The sequence below is a fragment of the Lutra lutra genome, chromosome 9 (assembly GCF_902655055.1).
Source record: "Lutra lutra chromosome 9, mLutLut1.2, whole genome shotgun sequence".
Lineage (NCBI taxonomy): Eukaryota > Metazoa > Chordata > Mammalia > Carnivora > Mustelidae > Lutra > Lutra lutra.
The window spans coordinates 135,201,605-135,222,602 of record NC_062286.1 but is presented as its reverse complement, the minus strand read 5'-3'; the positions used below and the strand labels follow the sequence as shown (position 1 = coordinate 135,222,602).

The 20,998-nt window shown below is 45.1% G+C and overlaps 1 protein-coding gene and 1 long non-coding RNA gene across 7 annotated transcripts in view; one reads left to right on the top strand and one right to left on the bottom strand.

The window, feature by feature from the left end:
- The window catches only part of TSHZ2 (teashirt zinc finger homeobox 2), a 439,172-nt gene extending 427,742 nt beyond the window's left edge, over positions 1-11,430 (bottom strand). For all 6 annotated transcript variants that reach the window (XM_047743785.1, XM_047743788.1, XM_047743786.1 and 3 more), the window contains exon 1: positions 10,820-11,430. In XM_047743785.1, the coding sequence (XP_047599741.1) occupies positions 10,820-10,859 (40 nt within the window). In that variant the 5' untranslated portion in view covers positions 10,860-11,430. The remainder of the gene's footprint in view (positions 1-10,819) is intronic.
- Positions 10,982-20,663, top strand: LOC125108257 (uncharacterized). Its single transcript, XR_007129858.1, has 3 exons — positions 10,982-11,092; positions 18,093-18,209; positions 18,494-20,663. It is a non-coding gene; the product is annotated as an uncharacterized LOC125108257 (long non-coding RNA).
- The last annotated feature ends 335 nt before the right edge of the window (positions 20,664-20,998 follow it).

The window sequence follows — 20,998 nt, the reverse complement described above, 5'->3', positions numbered from 1 at the left end:
GTGGGGGAGGGTGTGTTGCCAAACCCTGGGAGGCTGGGAGCATCTGAAGGCTTCTGGCACCTGGAGAGGTCAAGCTCAGGGGTCAGAAATGAGGATCCCCAGCTCCTTCACCAACATCAGGGGGGCTCCTTCTGGGGGGTCTTGGCTTAATGAGGAAATCTACTAACTCACGTTATCAGCAAGCACTGTCTATAAGATGCTAAATAATACAGCAAAAAAGGTGAAATCACTGCTCTTCACATGAAGGCAGATGACGTCATGATAAACATATTGCAAGTGTATTACCGAAATCACTGTCTTTTCATCATTAATATTTTTTAAATTGATAAGTACTCGAGGCGTAGTTAGGATCGTGATCGGTGCGAAGGTCTGCCAAAAAATTTTAGATGCATAAAAGAGATCCTTCTACTCAAAAGTAATTAATTAGTATACAAAGTAATATGCTCATTTGAGTATTTATTCATTTATTTACAGCCTCGTTTATTCGCTCATCAGGAAATATTTATTTAGTGCCTAATAGGTACCAAGGACTAATTCAAGTGCCTAGATTTTTCCTGGAATCCCTTTAGAAAAAAGTAAAAATGACAACAGGAAGGAGAATAAAAACATTCATTTGTTAAAAAAACAAACAAACAAACAAAACAAAACCAAAAAACCTCCATGCATGCCGGGGGCTGTGCGGAGGGTTTTCTCTACATCCCATCAGCTACTGGTCCCCACCACCATGGGAGGTGAGCCATATCGCGTGCCCACTTGACAGATGAGGACACGGAGGTGCAGGGAGTTGAAGGAACTTCCCTGAAGACCCCGCTGGCCAGTTAAGTAGGGAATTGCAACTGGATGCCAGATTTGGTTGGCTCTGAACATTTGTTTTTTTTTGTAGCCTCACCGATGTGGCTCCCCCAGCACCAGGCAATCCCTCCATGACGGCTGGGCTGGTGTTTTTAATCTCCACGCACCGCCTGCCACCTCCATCGTTTTGAACATCCTACTTACCATCCCTGAGGGGTCGGGGTGCGGGGGGGCAAAAAGACCCAAATCCTCTACCACATTTGAAATACTGACTGTGAAATGTTCTCTTGATAACCCAAACAGATCCCATCACTTCCCTTCTGGAAACTCTCCATCCCATCATGATGAGACCCATATTGAGAAGATCACACAAGATCTGCCCCTGTCTTCTTCCCCTGCCTCGTTTCTTATCAGCCTCTCCCCCCATCTTACCTGCTCTGGCCACAGCGGGCTCCCACATGTTCCTCTAACATACAAGTCAGCTCTGGCCTTATGTGCTTACTGCTTGGAATGTTCCTCCCAGATCTGTGCTTGGTTAGTTCCTCACTTTTGGTTCAGGTCTGGTCAAGGGTTAACACCTGAGGAATACCAGTCCTGACCACTCTATATAAAAAGGCAACCCTCTTATCCCTCTTCATTCCATCAACCCTGATTTATTTTTATGAAATGCAGTTAGAACTATTTAGTATATTTATTTGTTGATTAGCTTTCTGGTCTTCCTCACAAGAATATTAGCTGTGTGAGGGCAGGGTCTTTTCTTACTGTGATACCCCAGCACCTAGCTCAATGCCTGGCAGGCAGCAGGTGCACAATGAACATCTGTTGAATGAAAGAATGCATAAACGCACATACACACACAAGAAGGAATATTCGAGAAAAAACCAACTTCATATATGAGAGAGGACCCGAGATTCTATTTGGCGATGCCACTACGGGCAGCATCCTCTTTCGGTGTTTTCAATACCCTCCCTGCAGGCTTAGACATCACAACAGATGCAGGGAAAGAATAATAGAAGCGGGTCCTTCCTTGGCAAATCACTATAGTTATCCTAGATAAAATATCACAATAGATTAAGGGTATGGGCTTTGGAAGCAGAGAGTTTAAAACCCAGCGTGGCCACTGCATGACCTTGAACGAGTTGCTCTCTCCAGGTTTCTTAGATCCCCATCAGTAAAATAGGGATTACACCAGCATCTAACACATAAGAATGTAATAAAGATAAAACTTGGCTCAGATGTCCTCTCTAGGACAAGTATTCTCCGACCTTCCACACTTGCTTTGCCAAACTCCCACTCCCCAACTTTTACTCTTATAAATCTGTCATCATGGAGCTTTCTTCTCTATGAAAATTATCTTTTTTTTCTTTGTTAATTTTCTTGTATATTCTCTAGCTTCCCCCTCCTGGAGGGTAAGATCCCCAGGGATCATATTCTTCCTATTAATCCAGCCCCTCCACCCCCGCCAGGATGCAGGTGGCCAGAACAGACCCTGGCGCATAGTAGGAACTCAAGAAATAATTGCTGTTTAAACAATGGGAATATATGAAACACTTGGAAAAGTGCCTGGTATATAATAAACACTTACATCCTGGCAGATATGGTTATTACTGTTGTTACAATTGTTGCTGCTAGTGTTATAATTACTATCTTTGGGGATAGAAACTTTTTTTTGAGCTGGCGCAGGTCTCCAACCACCCAGGCATGTGTCAGCCTCAGAAGAGGTTAAAACACTCTTCAGTGACTCTATTTCCAGTTTTAAAAACCAAAATGCACCCATGTCTGATTTCTTTCAAGCCCCGATCCCCTAATCTCATGATGAACACGATATAGGTTGCTCATCTTCCTTCCAGTATAAATTTCTCATGGTCTGGCCATTCAAGGTAAAGACACACTACCACTGTCAGCTTTGACCCCTAAGAGTTTCAAGGCAATTTCTTAGTCCCAGGCTCATGTAATCCTTTCAAAAACCTGGGCCTTAAGAAGAACTATGACTATCCCCATCGTAAAGGTTGGAAAGTAGGGGTGGGGGGCAGAGATGTGAGTGGCTTGCCCAAATCTTCCAGGCAAAGAATAGAAGTAGACCTAGGAACTTGAACTTGGGTCATTCTGACTTCTGAGCTCATATTCCTATTCCTGAAGTAAGAGCTTGCCCAGGGCCATATAACGAGTGTGGGCAAAGCTGTAAGAAGAACCCAAGTCACTTCTTCCTGTTCTAGGGCTCCACTCACAATCTCAAGCCTAATCTCTGGAGGGAAAACAAAAAGAAGTACAAAGCCATGTACTCAATTTTCTAATAAAGGAAACTAGCCGAAGGCAACTCTGATATAAAACATGCTTATAGCTTTTCATTTTGGCATTTCTTCTGTACCAAATGGTACTGAACGCCTAGAGTAGATTTACCTCTTCTCTACAGCATCATCTTGGCCCAGAAGCTATTCGTATCTCCCTTGGGGTATGAGAAAGAGGTTTCTAAATTATTGGAAAATTCCAAGAATCTGATAAATTCAAGTGATTTAAAGTAAGCCCCTTGCAGTTTAGATAGAAATATTTATATGCCATTGCTCTAGCTTATACAAGTCCCTTCTACCCTATAGAACACCTTGACCTTCTGCTTCCTTTTCCTACCGTCCACGTCACCGGATTTCACGGATTTTTCCTGCTGCAGAAAAACATTAGGGAAGTTTCTTCCAAATTCGTTACAAACAGAATGGCAGCCAACTGTTTTTATCTCCTTCTGCCCTTTGTAACTATTTTCATTAAAAACAATAACTATATTCTGCCCACCTTTGTATCTAAGCTGTGTAATTTCCATAGAAATGACTTAGATGTAGCTTTAAGAAGAAAGCTCAGGGGTGATTCCAGAGTATTCATTAAGTTCTGAAAGCACTCAACTAATTAAGACCAGTGATCTTAATTTTTGTACTAACAGAAACTGTAGAACGTTGCCTTTTTTTTTTTTAAACCCACCTTAGCGTCTAGCAGCTTTATGGAAACATGAGGTTTTTCCTTTAGCATAAATGGACACTACAGCTTTTCAATTAAATTAGTCTTTGGAGACAGATGCAAAAAGAGCTAAACAGCGCCTTAAAAATCTTTCCTGCTCCATTGCCTCTCATGTGCCAAGGGGAGATGTGTAGTTAAAATGCAGTGCTATCTTCTTCTTACCCTGCCGAACAAAGTTTTGGATCTTGAACCTTGAGTGAGCTATAATAGAGAGCCTGTTGAGATTCTACTTTTATTTTGCATACCCACTTTTGGTTTTCTAAAGCGATTTTTTTTTTTTTTTAAAAGGGACCTGTAATAGAATGTCCTGTATCATTGTACATCCGGAGAGAATTTTATTAGACCCTGTTTGAGGTTGGGTTCTAGGTATGATGATACTGAAACTGTTATGTTTTTGTTTTTTGTTTTAAATGACACAGAGGGAAAGAGCACTCTTACTTCAAGAAAAAAATTCAAGACAAAAGCTTTCAAATATGATCCAGGGATTTTTTTTTTTTTTTCTGTGTGATTTCTCTAAATTCACTATCTCTAAAACTTTTGCATTGTGCATTTATTTCCCTGTTGTTAAGCAAAATAATGCTGATATATTAATAACAGGATTATCTCGCTGTGTCTCCTGCATTTTAATTTCTAAAATTTTCAACAATTTTAGGCATTGCTTTAGCATCACAAGGTACTGGAGGATGCCCAGAGGACATCTTTTTTTCTGCAGAGGAAATGCAAAAGATTCAGAGCGGCAATAGCCGAAAATTCTACGTAACTATTTTAATGACGCTCAAATCTCTCCCAATTATTTTATCACTTCACCCATGGAGTTTGCTTTGGAAAAAAATATATCAGCAATTCCCACTTGCATCTCAGAGGCCTCGTCTGTGTGTCTGTGCATGCAGACGGTGTCCTCAGAGGGGACCTAAGTCCTACACCTTTCTCTGCAAAAATACAGCCACGCTGCGGTAGCCCCTCCAGGCCAGTGTCCAAGTTCGATGCCAAACCATGTGTTTACAGAGACTCTTCCCTGTGAGTCTGCAGACAGAGTCCCAAAGTGGATATTTGGGCTCTAAAGTATCTAATTTTCATTATTATTTCTTGAAGACAAGCGTCTCATGACACTCCCTTTCAAAGCTATCCCAGCCCTTCACCTAAAACAAGCGACTGAAAGGTCAGTAGTACAGAAAAAAATGAAAGAGATGGTAGATCCAGTGAAAATCAGGTTATGTGATAGAGGCCGGTAAATATATGCTGTGTGTGTGTGTGTGTGTTTTTCTCATTGCAATATCCAGGCAATCAAGCAAACTCTCTCAACGAGTTTATTTCTTATGTGGTTTGAATGACTAAGTTCATTTATAATCAAAGAGCGGCTCACCAAAGGTCACCCTAAGGAACAGGAGAATTTCTAACTTTAAATGAAATTTATAAAACTTAAAATGATAAAAAAAATAAATATAAATTGTTACACATTACTGAAAAAGGAATATGAAAACCTCTTCCAGGATGAACAGGATCTAAAGAGGCAGGAGGCTGAGATCTTCCTGATCCGACGACAGGAAAATATATTCTGTATTTGTCACATTAGAAAATGAAAATAAATTTCTCCCGAGTAAATAAAAATATAACAGCATTCTCAACTTGCAAAGCAATAAAATTATTTGTGTGCCAAGCTTCTTTTAATACCACTGTAATTTTTTTATAAAAGTCGCTCAATTTGATTGTAATTAAATATGTAATGAAAAAGCACTGCTTCAGGGAAGCGATGCAAGACACTCTCTGTTAATGTATTTCCAACTGACTTTGCATCAAACGAAAATTATACTCTGTGTATGCCTGGTCTTAACAGAGAATTTGTTAGGTAATTCTGTGCTTTTTAAAGGGAATTTGGGTGGACGCAGGCTCACCTTTGAAATAGTGGCTGAGTCTTCCCAGACCATGACATACCTAAATAAAATGGAGGGTACACATGCAGTGATGGAAGGGATCTACTCTGGTCATTTAACACATGTCAGCTAATTACAGACCTAACACAAACATGAACAGGTTTCCTTCCTGCCTGATTTTCCGAAGCTGACTTGCAGGGATGAGCAGAAGTGTATCGTTTTACACGGCCTTGAATAATGCCAGGCTCAGTGCCCCTTTAAAACCTGCTCAATTGAGAGTACAGTCCCCAAGCCACTGGGACAATAAATAGATCAACCCAGGTATTATCCAGTTGGAGAAATTCCGTCAAATGTGTGCGAAGTCACCTGGGATAAAATGAAAACAGAAGCCTCTGTTGGAGAATGTGACAAAAGGCAAGATGCTTCCAGGGACAGATCTGCTAAAGATGCCTAGGAGGTATTTGTTGGGTGTGAAGGTTTCCCAAACGGTAGAATCAAGGTGAGTGGGAGACAAATCAATGTAAGGTGGTAGAAAAATAAATGCACAGTAGTTCTGAGGACGGTTTCTATGACCTCCTCAAAAGTAGCCTCCAATCTCTAACCCCCAAGGCTCAAGAAGATTTTCGTGGCACAGAAGTTTCTCAGAGCCCCCTCTCCCTCACCTACTTTCCACTAGAACTCCCTGTCACTTGCAATCTGCTGATTAGGGCTAATGTATTGTGTCCTGATATGGCAGATTAAAAATGAAATCAATAAATGCCTAAAACAAATGGGCTTTTGAGATGTCCCATTCAATCTGGGTCTTTAAGGGTGAGGTGAGAGGTGGGAGAAGGAAATCAGGAGGGGAGTGGGGAAAGGATCACTTAAGTAATCAATTTCCATCCAAAACGCCGTGTGCAGGATGTGATTTCGGGGGACCTGTCCTTCCTTTTTCAGGGATCTGCCTTAAATAACAAGAAGAGCCAGAACAGTTCATGCTGCTCAGGCCCCTCTGGGGTATGTGTGTTTATTTTTTCCATTCATCTGTTAAAACCATAACGTTTGGGTAAGTGGATGGGGTCTAGAGCGTGCAATATTTAAATCTTCAAAATGTGAACTTGTCTTTCTGAAGTATGTTTCAATAGGGTGAGAGTGCCGGGGTCCAGACTCCACCCCGATTCCTCTTCCCTCTCGAATCCCATCCCACTTGTCAGTAAATTAAAGGTGAATTTCCCCCTGAGCTGCCTGCCCCCACTCCCTGCCCTGCTGGTGGAGATTCCTGAGACCTCCCAGGTTCACCCAGGCACCGTTCTCATGAGGCTGAAAAGGAGATCGCTGGGGTCAGCTCTGCTCCATTGCAGGATCCAGAACTGTCCCTGCTGAATATGCTTCCCATGTAAATAAACTATGCCATTAAGGTGCAAATTGCAACTTTTAAGTAATGATTGCTAATAGTCTAATGTTTACTGCCACACAAGGACATTCATGAAAACAAAATCTGCATTATTCATCTCCATATTAAATAAACAAAATAAATTGAGGGAGCTGTTCTTCCCTGCAAGACTTTCCTCAGATCTGGATTATCAGATAGTTGATGAGAGTCAACAAGAAGGAAACATTTAATCTCTTTGGGCTGGCAGAAGCAGATCCCTGCAACTTATGTATACATTCGATATTCACAAGCCCCAAAGATTTTGCATTCTAGTACACTTGGCTGGCATTATATAAAAACAATAGTTCAGGGTGGTAAAATAAAATATATGTATTACACATGTCTGTGTACAGAGGCTGTGACAGATTGTAGAAAATAGAAGGGTTTGCAGCGGAAGTCTGCAATTTTAAATTTTTAACTACTCGGCATCCTGCAAAATACAAACAAATCAAAACACTGCTCTGGTTTATTTTACCTTTCTGCCATCTTCTCTATCTGCCCTAAAATAGGGGGGAAAGATGCTGATAGAAAATTCTGCAATATTCTCAGGTGAAAATGGATACGTTTTAGCAGCGAGTCAAACTGACGCCCAAGGAAGCCGGAGCACACACACTCACACATACACAGACCCCTGGGGTACTATAGGCTGTTTTCTGAACTTTTTTTCTTGCCCAAAGTAATAGTATGGTGGAATAGTGTAGCTGTAGAAAGCCAGAAGAATGACATTTCAGAGGGAAATGTTCTGACTTAGCTGTTTCCTTAAAGAGAACTGCCTACCTCACATCCCTTCCCTTAAAGGGGGCTGGGGAGGGGGGGGGTGGCAGAACATAACACATAAAGACTGAAATTTCCCATCACTTACAAGATCATCTTGTTCATTCCAGCTGCATACCTGCTTTATTAGAAAGTTCTGTAACTGATTCCTTGAAACCTGGAACTTCAAACTAATAACGCAAAAGAATCAAATTGCCTCGAATGGTTCTTGGGATAGTCTCAGCTCTGATTCACTCACAGGCTTCTTCTATCTTACATTATCCATTAATCAAGCTAGAAATCAAGCTTTCAACATCGGTCTATGGGAGTAATTACTTACAGTTGTGCATTGTTTTTAATTTCAGGCAGTGATAAAAGTACGGCCACAATCCTAGAACCCACGTTGGTCTCTTCCCTGTATGTCAATGGGCTCAAGAATCCCAAAGGGGCTAACTTTCCTCGCGAGTCCCCACCTCAGCTAAAACAGAGGACAGCATCGATGACTTTGGAGGAAGGAGACTTTGCGTGAAAAAATACCCGTTTTATTAATATGTGTGCAAATAAATAAATACTTAAGAGGGGCCTCACTGTATACAATATGCATCATTCCCTTCCGGCTCCACCAGACTTTCTGCTTTTTTCAGTGAAAAGAATAAAGCCATGAAAACAAACATATAAAGACAGTAGGCATACAACAGGCCAGAAATCTGAAACCGCAGTCACAACTTTCTAACACACACACACAAACTACAGTAAAGAGACAAGCCAGGTCCAATAGATACGAGCTTAATGAAAAGGATCTAATTTAAATAACGTGATACAGCATTATGTTACATACACCTGGATCCTCATTGATCAGAGGATAATTATAATCAAAGTAGTGCAATTCTGAGCAATGCACTTTTTATAATGAGCTTACCAAAGGAGACATGTCCAGTCATTCTGGGAATTTAAATTACTGCCTAGTTGTTGATGGCCTTTACCGGAACAACAAGGGGGGAAAAAAAAAAGTAATTTTCAGGGCAGTATCACTTCTTGCTGGACGGTTGCCCAGGTTTCTCTTTTGGGACAATAAGGACGTTATCTCTAATAATCTAGCTACACGAAAACTTGGGTTGCCAGAACTAGAAGGCGCACGCTACTTTTCCTGGGTCTAGAAGCCCAATGCATACCCCAAAGCTGTCAGATTGCAAAATAATCTAAGTTTTTTGTTTGTTTTTTGTTTTTAAATAAGTGAGTTAAATGTAGACAGGGATAGAGGCAGGGGCAGAAGGGAGAAACTGTTTTCAAAAGAGGTAGCCAAAGTTGGAAAAAGTATACCACACTGACTAGGCAGGTTGTAAATATACATAACCCCGAAAATATTTTAATTATTTTGCTCTTAGGGAAACAGTTGGAAAATACATGAATCAAAGCTTTATAAATGATATTTCCGCATGCAATTTGAACCAATCTACACATGGTTACGGAAGAAATTCCGCGCTCTGAAGGGAAAATAATTATGGATATTTCAAAGCACATGGACTGCCGTTCAGGCTGGAATCAGGCCATGATGGAAGGTGATGCTGGTGGTCCAGCATGTTCAGACACAAACACCCACTTTGCCCAGATCTGTAACTAACTTTGGGTTTGTTCTAAGGGTGGCTTTACAAAGTTTACAGAAGTGTTCCACTGAACTTCTCCCTAACGTTTCGCTCATGTTACAACAGAAGGAAATGTCTTGTTGGGTCTGCAGAACACCAGCCCTAACGAATGCCGCTTAAAGCACTAGGGTAAAGACAGAGACTGGGAGGGAAAAAACTTCAGCTTTTCGCTAAAGCCCTGATTCAACTAAAGGACACAAAGAAATAAAAACGCCCACATTAAAAGCCAAACAAGATAATAATTGTGCATGTCTGGCTCTGAATCTAGAGGGCAAGGCTTGCGTCACTGGTTCTCTGAGTTACCATGGTGAGTGATTTATTGATATATATCAAGAATGAATAGATCAAAGGCAGCGAGATGACAGGTGATCAATCAAATGTCAAATCAAAACTAGCAATCAAGTGGAAAGCTGATTTTTCAGTGGGTGGGTCTGGCAGGAGAAAAATGAACTTTCATATTACACTTCCGAGAAACAAAACCCCAGCATACTATTAAAAAAGCAATTAAGCAACCCAAAAGGAAAAAAAAAAAAATCCTTTAGAAGGTCTACTGTACCGATCCATTAACCTGTTCCTCTCTATTTGGGGGGAAGGGAGGGGGGCTGGTAAGGAAGGATTCGGATGGGATACCATACAAATCAATTTACAAAGTTTGCAACTCTCTCTGGGCAAGGAAAATCCAGAGCTGTTTCAATGTTCTTTTTTCCCCCTTTTTAAAGAGAAAGAGCGTTGATGAGATTCCCAAGCGTAGTTAGAAAACATATTCAAAGGTTCATTTCTTTCCTGGGGTGGTTTTTTTCCACCTTGGTGATCAAAGTTAAACTCTCACTGCTTGCCCCAAACCAGCCTGCAGCCCAGGGCTTGGGCATGCCTCACACTTCAGCGCCCCAAACCCCAGCAAGAGGAGACGCTGTCCCTCGAGGCCAGAAGCCACTGGCACTGACCACGCGGAGGGATGCGGGGGGGTGTCAGGACCGTCTCCCTACCCCCGCACCCCAAATCCTCAACCCAACTCTGGCCGGAGAGGCAAGAAACACACTGGGAGAAAGTTAGGGGTGGGGTAGAGGGTGGAGGGAAAAAAAGTTTAAGGAGGGAAGGCTTGGTGGGATAGCTTCCCCCCCCACCCAACCGGAGCCTGCACAGGGGAGGATTTGGGAGACGGAAGAAGGCGAGAGAGAGAGAGAGAGAGAGAGAAAGGATGGGGTTATTCGCGGGGCAGAGAGGGGCGCCCCGAGCGAGCTCCCCCCACAGCTCAGGGGGTGGCGTCCTGGGGCACCCGGGGGCTAGGAGGGCGGGCGAGGAGCTCGGCGCGCCGGGCAGCCCCGAAGCGGAGCCGGTTCTCTTACCTGCCGCCCGCTTGGGTGCCTGCTGTTTCCTCCTTGGCATCGCTCTACTTCGCTCCAGTCCCACTTCTGGCGCCCCAGCCCCGAGCCGCGCGCGGGGCCCGCTGCTCTCTCGCCTCTCTGGGTCTCCTCCGCCTCCTGCCCGGTGGCTCCTAGGGCGTCACTCGGCCTCTGTCCCCCTGGCGATCCCCCCTGCAACTCCTCCACCACGGGCCAGAGACCCCCCTCTCCGGGTGGCAGACACGGGTGGCTTGTGCCGGCTGGATTGAAGTAGAGGTTGGTTCTGCCTTGTTTGTTTGTTTGTTTGTTTTGGATTTTTTTTCCTCTCTCTCTCTTTTTGTTTTTGCTTTTTGGAAATTTTTGTTGTTTTTTTTTTTTTTTTGGCTTTTTTTTTTTTTTTTTTTTTTTTTTTTTTTTGTGACTGTTGAGACACTTGATTTCTTTATTAAACATCCAAGACCGCGTTCGGATGGAAGGGACGAGGGGCGCACACGCGCCACACGCACACGCGCGCGTAAAGATAAGGAAAAAAAAAAGGCAATCCCGGGAAGGTAGTGGTTTCTTCTTTTTCTTCTTCTTCCTTCTCCTCTTTCCCTCCTCCTCCTCCTCCTCCTCCTCCACCTCCTCCTCCACCTCCTCCTCCACCTCCTCCTGCTCCTCTTCCTCCTCCTCCTCCTCCTCCTCGCCGGTCTCTATGGCGGACTCGCGCTGGGGGAGAGAGATCACTCACTGTAGGTTTGTGGCTGCTGTCAGATCCCCGTCTGTGAGTGATATGCGAGAGGACAGGAGCGGGTTTGGGAAAGACAGAAAATCTGGAATTCACTCACTCACACACACACTCACACACACACAGACACACACACACACACACGCACGCACTCGCGCTTCCTCTCACACACACTCACACCCCCCACATAGGCGCGCACGCACACACACACACACGCACACTCACACACTCACACACACAAGACAGGGCGAGGCGATGCCAGCAAACATCGATCCCGCTGAACAAACTGAACATTAACAAACTCCTCCTCCTCCTCCTCTCCCCGCGACCTGATGACAGGGAGAAATTTACTCCCCAGCCGCAGAGCGCCAGGCAGAGGGAGTCTATTAAAGGGACAGTGTCCCGCCGGGGAGAGGGGCTGGGGGCGGGGACCGGCGCGCCCGCGGCTCCTCGAGGCGCCCCCCTCGCCTGAGCGAGGACGTGCCCACCGGCGCGGGGACACCCCTCGAGGAGGGGAGGAGGGGGCGAGACGGGCAGGGATGCGGGAGGAAAGGGGGGGCAGGGTGATGGCCAAACTCCGCGGCTGGAAAGGGACCCGCGGGGGCGGGGGCAGGTGAGCCCACCGGCAGGGCCATTAACAATACTTATGAGGAAGGTGAGAACTTAGGTCCACTTTGGGCAGGGAAGGGGGAGGACACCTTATCCATCAATGACCTCCATCCTCCAGGTCTCTTAATCTGACCAGGAAGATGTCCTCCCCACCCCCACCCCAAGTTTCATGCTCCTGCCCCTCCCACCTTCCTTCTATTCAGTGGACGGTCAGAAAAACAAAAATCTCCCATATGCCTCCTTGATACTTTAATCACATAGTCTCTCTGTTTAAATAGCATTTATTGAGCACCTACTATGTGCTTTTTTCTGGAGACACAGCAGCCATAGAGAAAGGGAATGTCCTGACCCTCTCCCTGTTTCTATTTTGATGGGGAGCAGAAATGTCACTCTCAGATAGCCACTCTTTGCATAAATGTCACTTTCTCCCAGAGGTACCGTACTTAAAATTTTCAAACACACACACACACACACACACTCCCTATCCCATTTCTCTATTTTATCTTTCTCCACTGGGCTTATCAATAGCACATACATTATATATAGTTTTCTATTTTGTTTATTGGCCTAGTTCCTTTTTAGAATATAAGCTCTGTTGAGAAGAGGGATTTCTGCCTCCTTTGTCTGCTGTTCTATCCCCAGCGATGGTAAGAGACAAGACATCTAGTAGGTATCCAATATAATATTTGTTGGATGAATGAAAAGTAAGCAAGCAAAGAAACAAGATAATTTCCAAGTAATAAGCTCCAAGAAGATGTTAAAATAGGGTCTGTGACGGCATCTGAAAGAGGGGGTAGCTCTAGACTCAGTGAGGGACACGCCACTGGAACTGAAACATGGACGCCAGCATGTAATCGCCGAGCCAGGTGTGGGTCAGGCACATGCCCAGGTGCTGGGGACAGGTCCAAACAGGGACCCTCTCCTCAGGGACCTCTCCTTCCAGTGGGAGAGACAGAAAAAGGGGCAAGTGATGTGTGATGAGGCAGGAGGCAATGAACTGGGACATGGAGGAAGGGAGGGTGGTTTTGAGGCGGAGCTTCCTGGGGAGAGTGAAGTCTAAGCTGAGGCCTAAACGTGGAAGAGTCAGGCGAGAGGGGAGCTCAGAGAGCCAAATCCTTAGAATAAGAAGGCAGGCACAGCCTCATTCTTCACCGTCAGGGCTCTGGCTGCCTGTACCCTGAGGCCCTCATGAAGATGCACACTCCTAGGCCTTACCCTAGAATGAGAGGATCTAATCCTAGCCCCATCAACATTTGGGGCCATAATTCTTTGTTGTGGAAGCTATTCTATGCAATAGAGAGACTTTGGCCGCACCCCTGGCCTCTGCCCACTAGTAAGCCAGACCCTGTCCCCTCCTTGTGTCAACCAATTGTCTCCAGACATCGTTCAAGTTCTCTTGGGGGGAGGGCAAAATCGCCCTGCGATTTGAGGACCACTGCTCTTGACCTTCTAACTCAGAAACTTCAGGATCAGAGCTTAGGGAATCTGTGTTTTGAGCAACTGAGTATCCTGCTCACTCTAGTTCGAGAACTTCTGCTAAAAAAAGCCTTTGTTCTTTTGGAATGAGACATATCCAGTATCGCTAACTATAAAACAAACTCAACCATAGATACTTTATAACTTAGGCGTTCCAGGTGTAGCCTGTTATGCGGTCATTGTGATGGGCATTCACCTGTGCCTAGTCCTTGCTACCTGCCCCCCAACCATGTACCCGCCACGAGGAAGGCCGGCCCAGTATAATCGGACCACCTCCCACTTACAACCTGCTCACCTACCAGTTTTGCCCTCACTCGTGGGGAATGACCTAAGGTGACCTGTTCCATAGATATTTTTCTGAATCGTTCTTTTGGGAGCTATAGGAAACATTCACTTTCCCCATCCTGCCAGTTACATGTTATCATCACATTTGCAAAGTGCTGTTTCATCTTTTTTGCTATTGTTTTATCACTTCTAACATCCCCACGCGGGAGGCACAGGCTCCTTCATGCCTCTCATGTATGTTACACAAGTTGTTACCTCATCGGCCTCCGTCACGCAGCTGGCCTCCACCCGTGACCAGCCCCACCCAACCCCAGCCTAGGCCCGAGGCGGCTGAGGCACAGAGGACCCTACTGCAGAGTCGACAATGTCAGCAAAAAGGTGTTAATTCTCATTAATTCTAATTTCCTCCCACACCTTTCCAGAGAGCTGTGCCAGGGACCATAGCTTCGTGAGTAAAACCTTCACTCCTGCTGGCAGAGGGACCACGGTTATAGGAACAGGATGTGCAAAGCCTGGGACGGCAGTGAGCTCACCAGCAAAGTCCATCCTGGAGAAGCCTTGTGCCTACTGACTGGGGGTTTGAACTATATCCTATCATTTCTTTAAAGATTTTACTTAGTTATTCGAGAGAGAGCAAAAGCAAGAGAGATCACAGAAGGAGAAGCATTGAGCAAGAAGCCATGACCTGAGCCAGAGGCAGACACTTACCCCACTGAGCCACCCAGTTGTCCCTCGCTTCAATCATTTAATAAGCATCTAGTGTGTTAGTTAGATGTCAGGCATTGTCCCAAGTATAGGAGATGCTGGGATGCCTAAGACAGGATCCCTGTCTTCAAAAAGCTTCTGTGAAAACGACATCCTAAAGATTTGGAACTGGGAGAGAAGGAATGTGGGGGCTGGACCCAGCAATGGAGAGGATCAGGAGGGAAATGGGCCAGAGTAGCTGATTTGGGGCTACAGAATCTCTCCACGCCTCTCTCTCCAGGATTCTTCTCTGAATTTTACTTACATTCTCACATTAATTTGTTTTTTTTTCCCTTACTGCTACTACTGAGAATATTTTGCTTAGTTATTAGCAAGGAAGATTTTGTCTACCCCAGTTGAATGCATAACACAATGGTGCCCAGATACTGTTCAGTGGCATAGACATGACATTGAAAAACATGAATCGCACAGTGAAAAGGTTATTCCCTTTCAGCTCTCTTTTAATCGGAGGATGTCTCAGTTTGGTGCTGGTGCGTCTTTTATGCCTAACAATCACTAACTTTTATTTCTCAACCAAGAAACCACAGATCTCAGGCTTAGGAGCCTGGGAGGGGCAGGAGTTACCTGGCTAGGCTTTTAAAAAATGTTTTGTTTTTATTGAATTCACTCTACGGTTACCTCTCTCTTAGCAAAAGATACTGCTCTCCATTCATGGTAGCAATCTAGAGTTTGATATAATTTATGGGTTTTAAAAATAAATATAGCTAAGGAAAGATAGAGGATAAATAATGGTTCGGGGAGGTGTAGAGATGGCCTCATGTGAGAAAGGTGGTACAGGCATGACTAGAATTTGCAGAATACTTTGCTAAACCACAGATTCTGGCACTTTTGGAAACTTCTTCCAAGGACTGACGGCTTAGACTAATACTATGTTTGGGTCTCCAGGGAAGTAGCATCCTCAGATCCAACACTCAAACTCGGGGATGTGTAAAGGCACGAACTGATTGGAATGAGTCAATTTTATCTTCTAGAACACTGATTCCCACACTGGCTCAACGTCAGAATCACCTGGGGATTTTTTTTTTTCTTATGATAAAGAGACAGAGGCGCCACCCTAGAATTACTGAATTAGATCCCAGGGTGGGGCCCGACAATCTGAAATTTTAAAAGTTCCCAGGTGATTCTGATAAGGTTCCAGGCAGGGGAATCTTGCCCTTGCAAAAGCTGAATTTTGTCACAAGTGAATCAAGATGGTAGCATTTGTTATGCACACAAGGAATTAGCCAGGGTATCTGTTCTTGGATTCGTTCAAAAGGGTGGTTGGTTATGGAACCTTCCAGCTGTACCCACAGAACCTGTGAATGCCCCATTAAAGCACATATCTATCACACTGATTTCTGTTCTTGTTAGTCTGCCTGTCTTACCACTAGACTCCAACCCAATGCAATTACAACAATCATTTGCCAAGTGCCTACCTTGAGTTCAGCACTGCCTGAATTAGTGGACATTGGGCAGTCATTGGGAAGTTGGTGGGGTTCTTGAACATAAGGAGAATGCCTCCATTGTTGTAATACCTCCTGTACCAGCTTCAGGCATTTTGCATCTTCTCCTCCCCCCAGTATGATTCCTCCCCCACTATGATTCCTCCTCACTCTAAACTTAAATGTCATCTCCTTTGCCCCCATAAACTGTCCCGTTCTTTCTCTTATCTTTCATTGCAGTTATGACCATCGGCATTTTTTTTCATTTATTTCTCCTATTTATTATCTGTCTTTCCTAATTAAAATGTAACTTCTACTCACCTCTATACCCCCGAATCCAGCACAGTATTGACGCTCAGTGAGAATTATGGAATGATTGAATATCTAGTTGAGCACACTTGCAAAGAAAGACGTACGGGGGGAAAAATAGGCTCACTGTAGGGTTTCATTAGACATGCGTATATAGTGTTTCAGCCTGTGTGCCTCTTTTCCAAATGATGCTCTCCTCCCTTCCCCAACTTCCCTCCCTTTCCTCTCTTTCTTTTCTCTTGTCTATTACCTCCTTCAAATCCTCCCTTAAATACTGCCTCCTTCAGGCAGCCCTCCTGGGTGGACTCCAAAATTCTCTAGTCCATATCTTCTCAAAACAAAGAGCCATTATAGAGTATGATTCCAAATATATGAGTAGACAGACAGGCAGAACTGATCTATGCTTGGATATCAGGGTAGGGGTTACCTTTGAAAGTGAGCATGAGGAGGCTCCTGGGTGAGCGGGTGGAGAGGGAGGGGCTTGCATTGTTTTTAACCAGGATGCCAGTTACTAAGTGTATTCAGTCTGTGCAAATTAATTCAGCTGCATGCTTATGATTTATGCACTTCTATACATGTACATAATGCTTCAATTAAAAAAAAAAAAACGGTGTTCTCAAACTTTGCTGTGTATCATAATCAACCGAGGTGATTTAAAAACTCAATGCCTGGGTCTTACCCCAGACTCATTACATCAGTCGGTGGGGGCAGGATCCAACCATCAGCATTTTTAAGGCCCCCAGATGATTCTAATATGTGGCCAAGTTTGAAAGCCAGTGTACCATATGATTTTGCCCTTGAGGATATAATTCATTGCCTTCCTCTTCTGTCATTTAACTCATTCGGGATATCCCTCTTCCCAGTAACTATTTTATAAAAACTTCAAGGTGGCCATCTCGGGTTATTTTCTCCCTTTCCATGACACATGGTACAGCATCATGTTGGGGTCGTGGGGGGAAGAACTAGACAAGAGGAAGTACCATACGGATCATGGACAGCAATACGAAGAAAACATGGTGGCATGTGGGGATAGAGTGTAAGGGGCAGGCACAGACCTATTTTCCAGTGGGAGTGGTGGAAAGCCTTTATGACAAGGATGCATTGAGACGGAGATCTGGAGTCCATGAGGCAGCCCCCCGGGGGCAAGTCCTGAACTTGGAAGAGACTTCTGTGCTTCCAGAACGATATAGCAGTCAGGGTCCAGGTTTCAAGACCCAGCCGGGGAAAAGGGAGCAGAAAGGATGCAGGAGAGGTGGGCATGGCTGGATCATGGGGGATATATCACGGGTCCTAATACCAAATATGAGTTTCATTCTTTGTCGGTGATAAATGCTGGTTCATTCATTTATAATCCCCAAACAGCTAGTCCAGTAGAGGGGGTCTGTTCAACCAGCATGGAAGAGAGCCTCTTGTGTTCTACTTGGTGGGAATTTGCTCTCTGGAAAGAGTTAAGGTGGATGACAATAAAGTCTGGAGACACTCAGGCATTGGCAGGCTTGCTTTTAAGAATAAATCCTCCAAAAGTTGTTGGGGTCTCTTTTCAAACACTCTTTGGATTTGGCTAGGTGTAGGATTTCTCAACAGCAATTAAGCATTCTGTATATCGGAGACCGGCCGATGGCTGAGCGGGCAGCTGGGGGTGTGAGAGCTATTCCATTTAACATACATCGCATTTCTCCCTTAGAGGTGGCTACTTGCCGTTGGTGACAGTGTTTTGCTGCCGCTGGAGAATCCAGACCACGTTGCTGGCCCAGTAATCCATTGCTCGACTTGATTAACCACAGGAAGACATTAAGTGAATGTAAGGACCGGAATAGCCCGGGAACCATGTGATCAGCAGCCTTTAAGTTCTGGGCTCTAGTATATTTTATGCCACCTTGACTGTGCATCAAGCTCTCCTTCCTGAACTCATTAGAACTGTGTGCCCAAAGGTGCCCCTCAACTTTCAGAAGCAAATAGAGAATGATATAATTCGCTCTGAGAACACCTTTCTGTCTTATCCGGAGCATGTCTTATCTATTATGATTAGGCATTAGGCATCCTATTGTCCTGAAATTTTCATGAGATTCTCCCCCTGCTTGCTAGGATTATGTCAAAGTGACTCGCCCTGGATGCTGTTTTCTCCCGTCAATACAGCTCGTCTCCTCTCCTTAACCATTGCAGGGAGGCCAACACAGGTAAGGAACCCACGAGCTGAAAACGGTCAAATTGTTCAAGACTGTTGCAAACCCTCTTTTGAGAAGGCTTGCATGTCTTACTTGTGGTCCCCTAAGAAGTGGACCCTGAGATAAAGATTTGAAAGTGAGCAGTTTGTTTGGGGAATGATGTTAGAAAACTCTAGTAGGAAAGCAGGAAAGTAAACATGGTAAGGGAAGGCTACCAGCATGTGGTGTGTTGTTAAGGAGGTGATCACCATGGATGACAGAACTTAATCCTGCTAGGACATTCTGGGAGTCAGTGTAGCTTACGCACTTCCGAGATACCCCTCCTCGAGGGCGAGAGAGCTGGGGTATTGATCTATCAGTGCCTGTCAGTCATCAGATGGGGGCTGTCCTTGGCTTTCTCTGCAGGCAAAGAGCCCCCGGTGCTGGGCATTAACTTGGAGTATGAAGAAATGAGCAGGGCACCAGACCAGGTAGGCGTCCAGGAAGAAAGATAAGTATAGATTTGAAATCAAGCAGACCTGCACTATTTGTTTGTTTGTTTGTTTGAGAGAGTCATTGCATGCCTGTGAGGTGAGGGAGGAGGGGCAGCTCAAGGGGGAGAGAGAGAATCTTCAAGCTGACTCCATGCCTAGAATGGAGACCAATGTGGACCTTGCTCCATCTCAGGACCCTGAGATCACAACCCGCGCTGAAATCAAGAGTCGGACGTTTAAATGCTGAGTCACTGAGGCGCCCAGAACTGCATCTTAAGAGGTATTTTCACTACTTACCAAGACTATGATCTTGGACAAGGTATTCAGCCTCTCTGAGCTTTAGTTTTCTCATCTGTGAAATGGGGATAATTATGTATACCACTGATTTCATTAGGGGCACAGACAGGAATTTTGAGCTAATGTAAAATCCATGGCATGACGCCCCACATTTTTAGCTTTTTCATTATTTTCTAAGTATTTGTTGATTGAGTATTGTTTACAGAGCGCTGTTAGATTTTTACGTGAGGTCTAATCTAATCCGTTCGGAGGGACAAAAGGAATCCCAGCTCAATCCTCTACTTGTGCAAGAGCACCCGTTTATAGAAGCGGGTGAAGGAGTCTGGATCCTCATGCAGAAAGCGTGACTGTATGCTTAAAGTCAAGCCCTGGGCAGCAGAGAGCTCCCGCCAGTACCCTCTTCCCTCCACAGTCCTGTCCTCTTTTCCCACTAACTTCATTAAGCACCCGCTCCAGGCCAGGCAGCAGAGAATAAAGCCCCTGTGAGGCTCTTGGGGAACCTAAGAGTCTAGAGGAAAGAAAAGCAAGTTACAGTGATGATAAGAGTCGCTAACGTTTAGGAAGCCCTTGGTGCTACGCACTGTTCTAGGCACTTGACAATATGAGCTTATTAATCCCTTAAAACAATTCCACGAGGTAAAGTGCTCTTGTTGTGCCCGTTTTACATACGAGGAAACCGAGGCACAGGGCAGGTAGGAGACAGCACATGGGGAAGGTGGTTCAACCCTTCCAGCTATGACTGTAGCTCAAGTGCTTCCCCACCACGCGTCACTCAGTCTTAATGCTGTGGTCACATCACACTGGCTAATTATCCCATGACTTCCCTGTTCCTATTCTGTGGCTTTAGAATCCCTGTGCTTGAGCCTGCCTGTGGCCTCCTAGGGAGAGTAAAAGCAGATTCCCAGGCTCCATCTCCAGAGCTCCTGCTTTAGTAAGTCCGGGTGGGGCTTGAGAATGTGTATTTCTAGCAAGCTCCAAGAGGGCACCGAGGCTGGATATCCACCGACCCCACTTTTTGAGCTGCTTGGTTTCCAGCACAGGTGTTTTCTTTTTTTCTCCCAGGGGACACATGACAAAGTCTAGAATCAGTTCTGATTCACAGTTCAGGGGGTCGAGACTGGCATCTAGTGGGTGGAGGGCTGGGATGATGCCGGACCAACCCCCCTAACCCCAGGGAGCCCAGGAAATGCCCTCACAAACAAAAACTAACCCAGCCCAAAATGTCAAGGGGGCCAAGGTTGAGAACACCGGTGTGGGGCACAGCCCCCCAAATGTTAACATAGCGAGGGGTCATCTGGGGATCTGGCTTGAAACACAGATTCTGATCAAGTAGGTCCAGAGTGGTCTCACGAGCTCAGACTGGCGGTGCTGAGACTTCAGTCCCAGGGACCATCCTTTGAGTAGCAGAACCAGACTACACCTTGCTCACGAACATGCCCTGAATCAAGGCTCGGGACACAATGAACTGCTAAGAACTAAACCCAACACCATCCCAGATTAGTTTGGAACAAAAGTCACTCTGAGTTTAAATCATCCCCTCGAACCGCCCCCCACCTACCCCCCCAACCCCCGCAAGCTTTCCCCTTACAAACAGACCCGGAGGCAGACAGGCTCAGAGGAAGGAAACCTCCATTCCTCTCTTGGAGGCAGTTAGG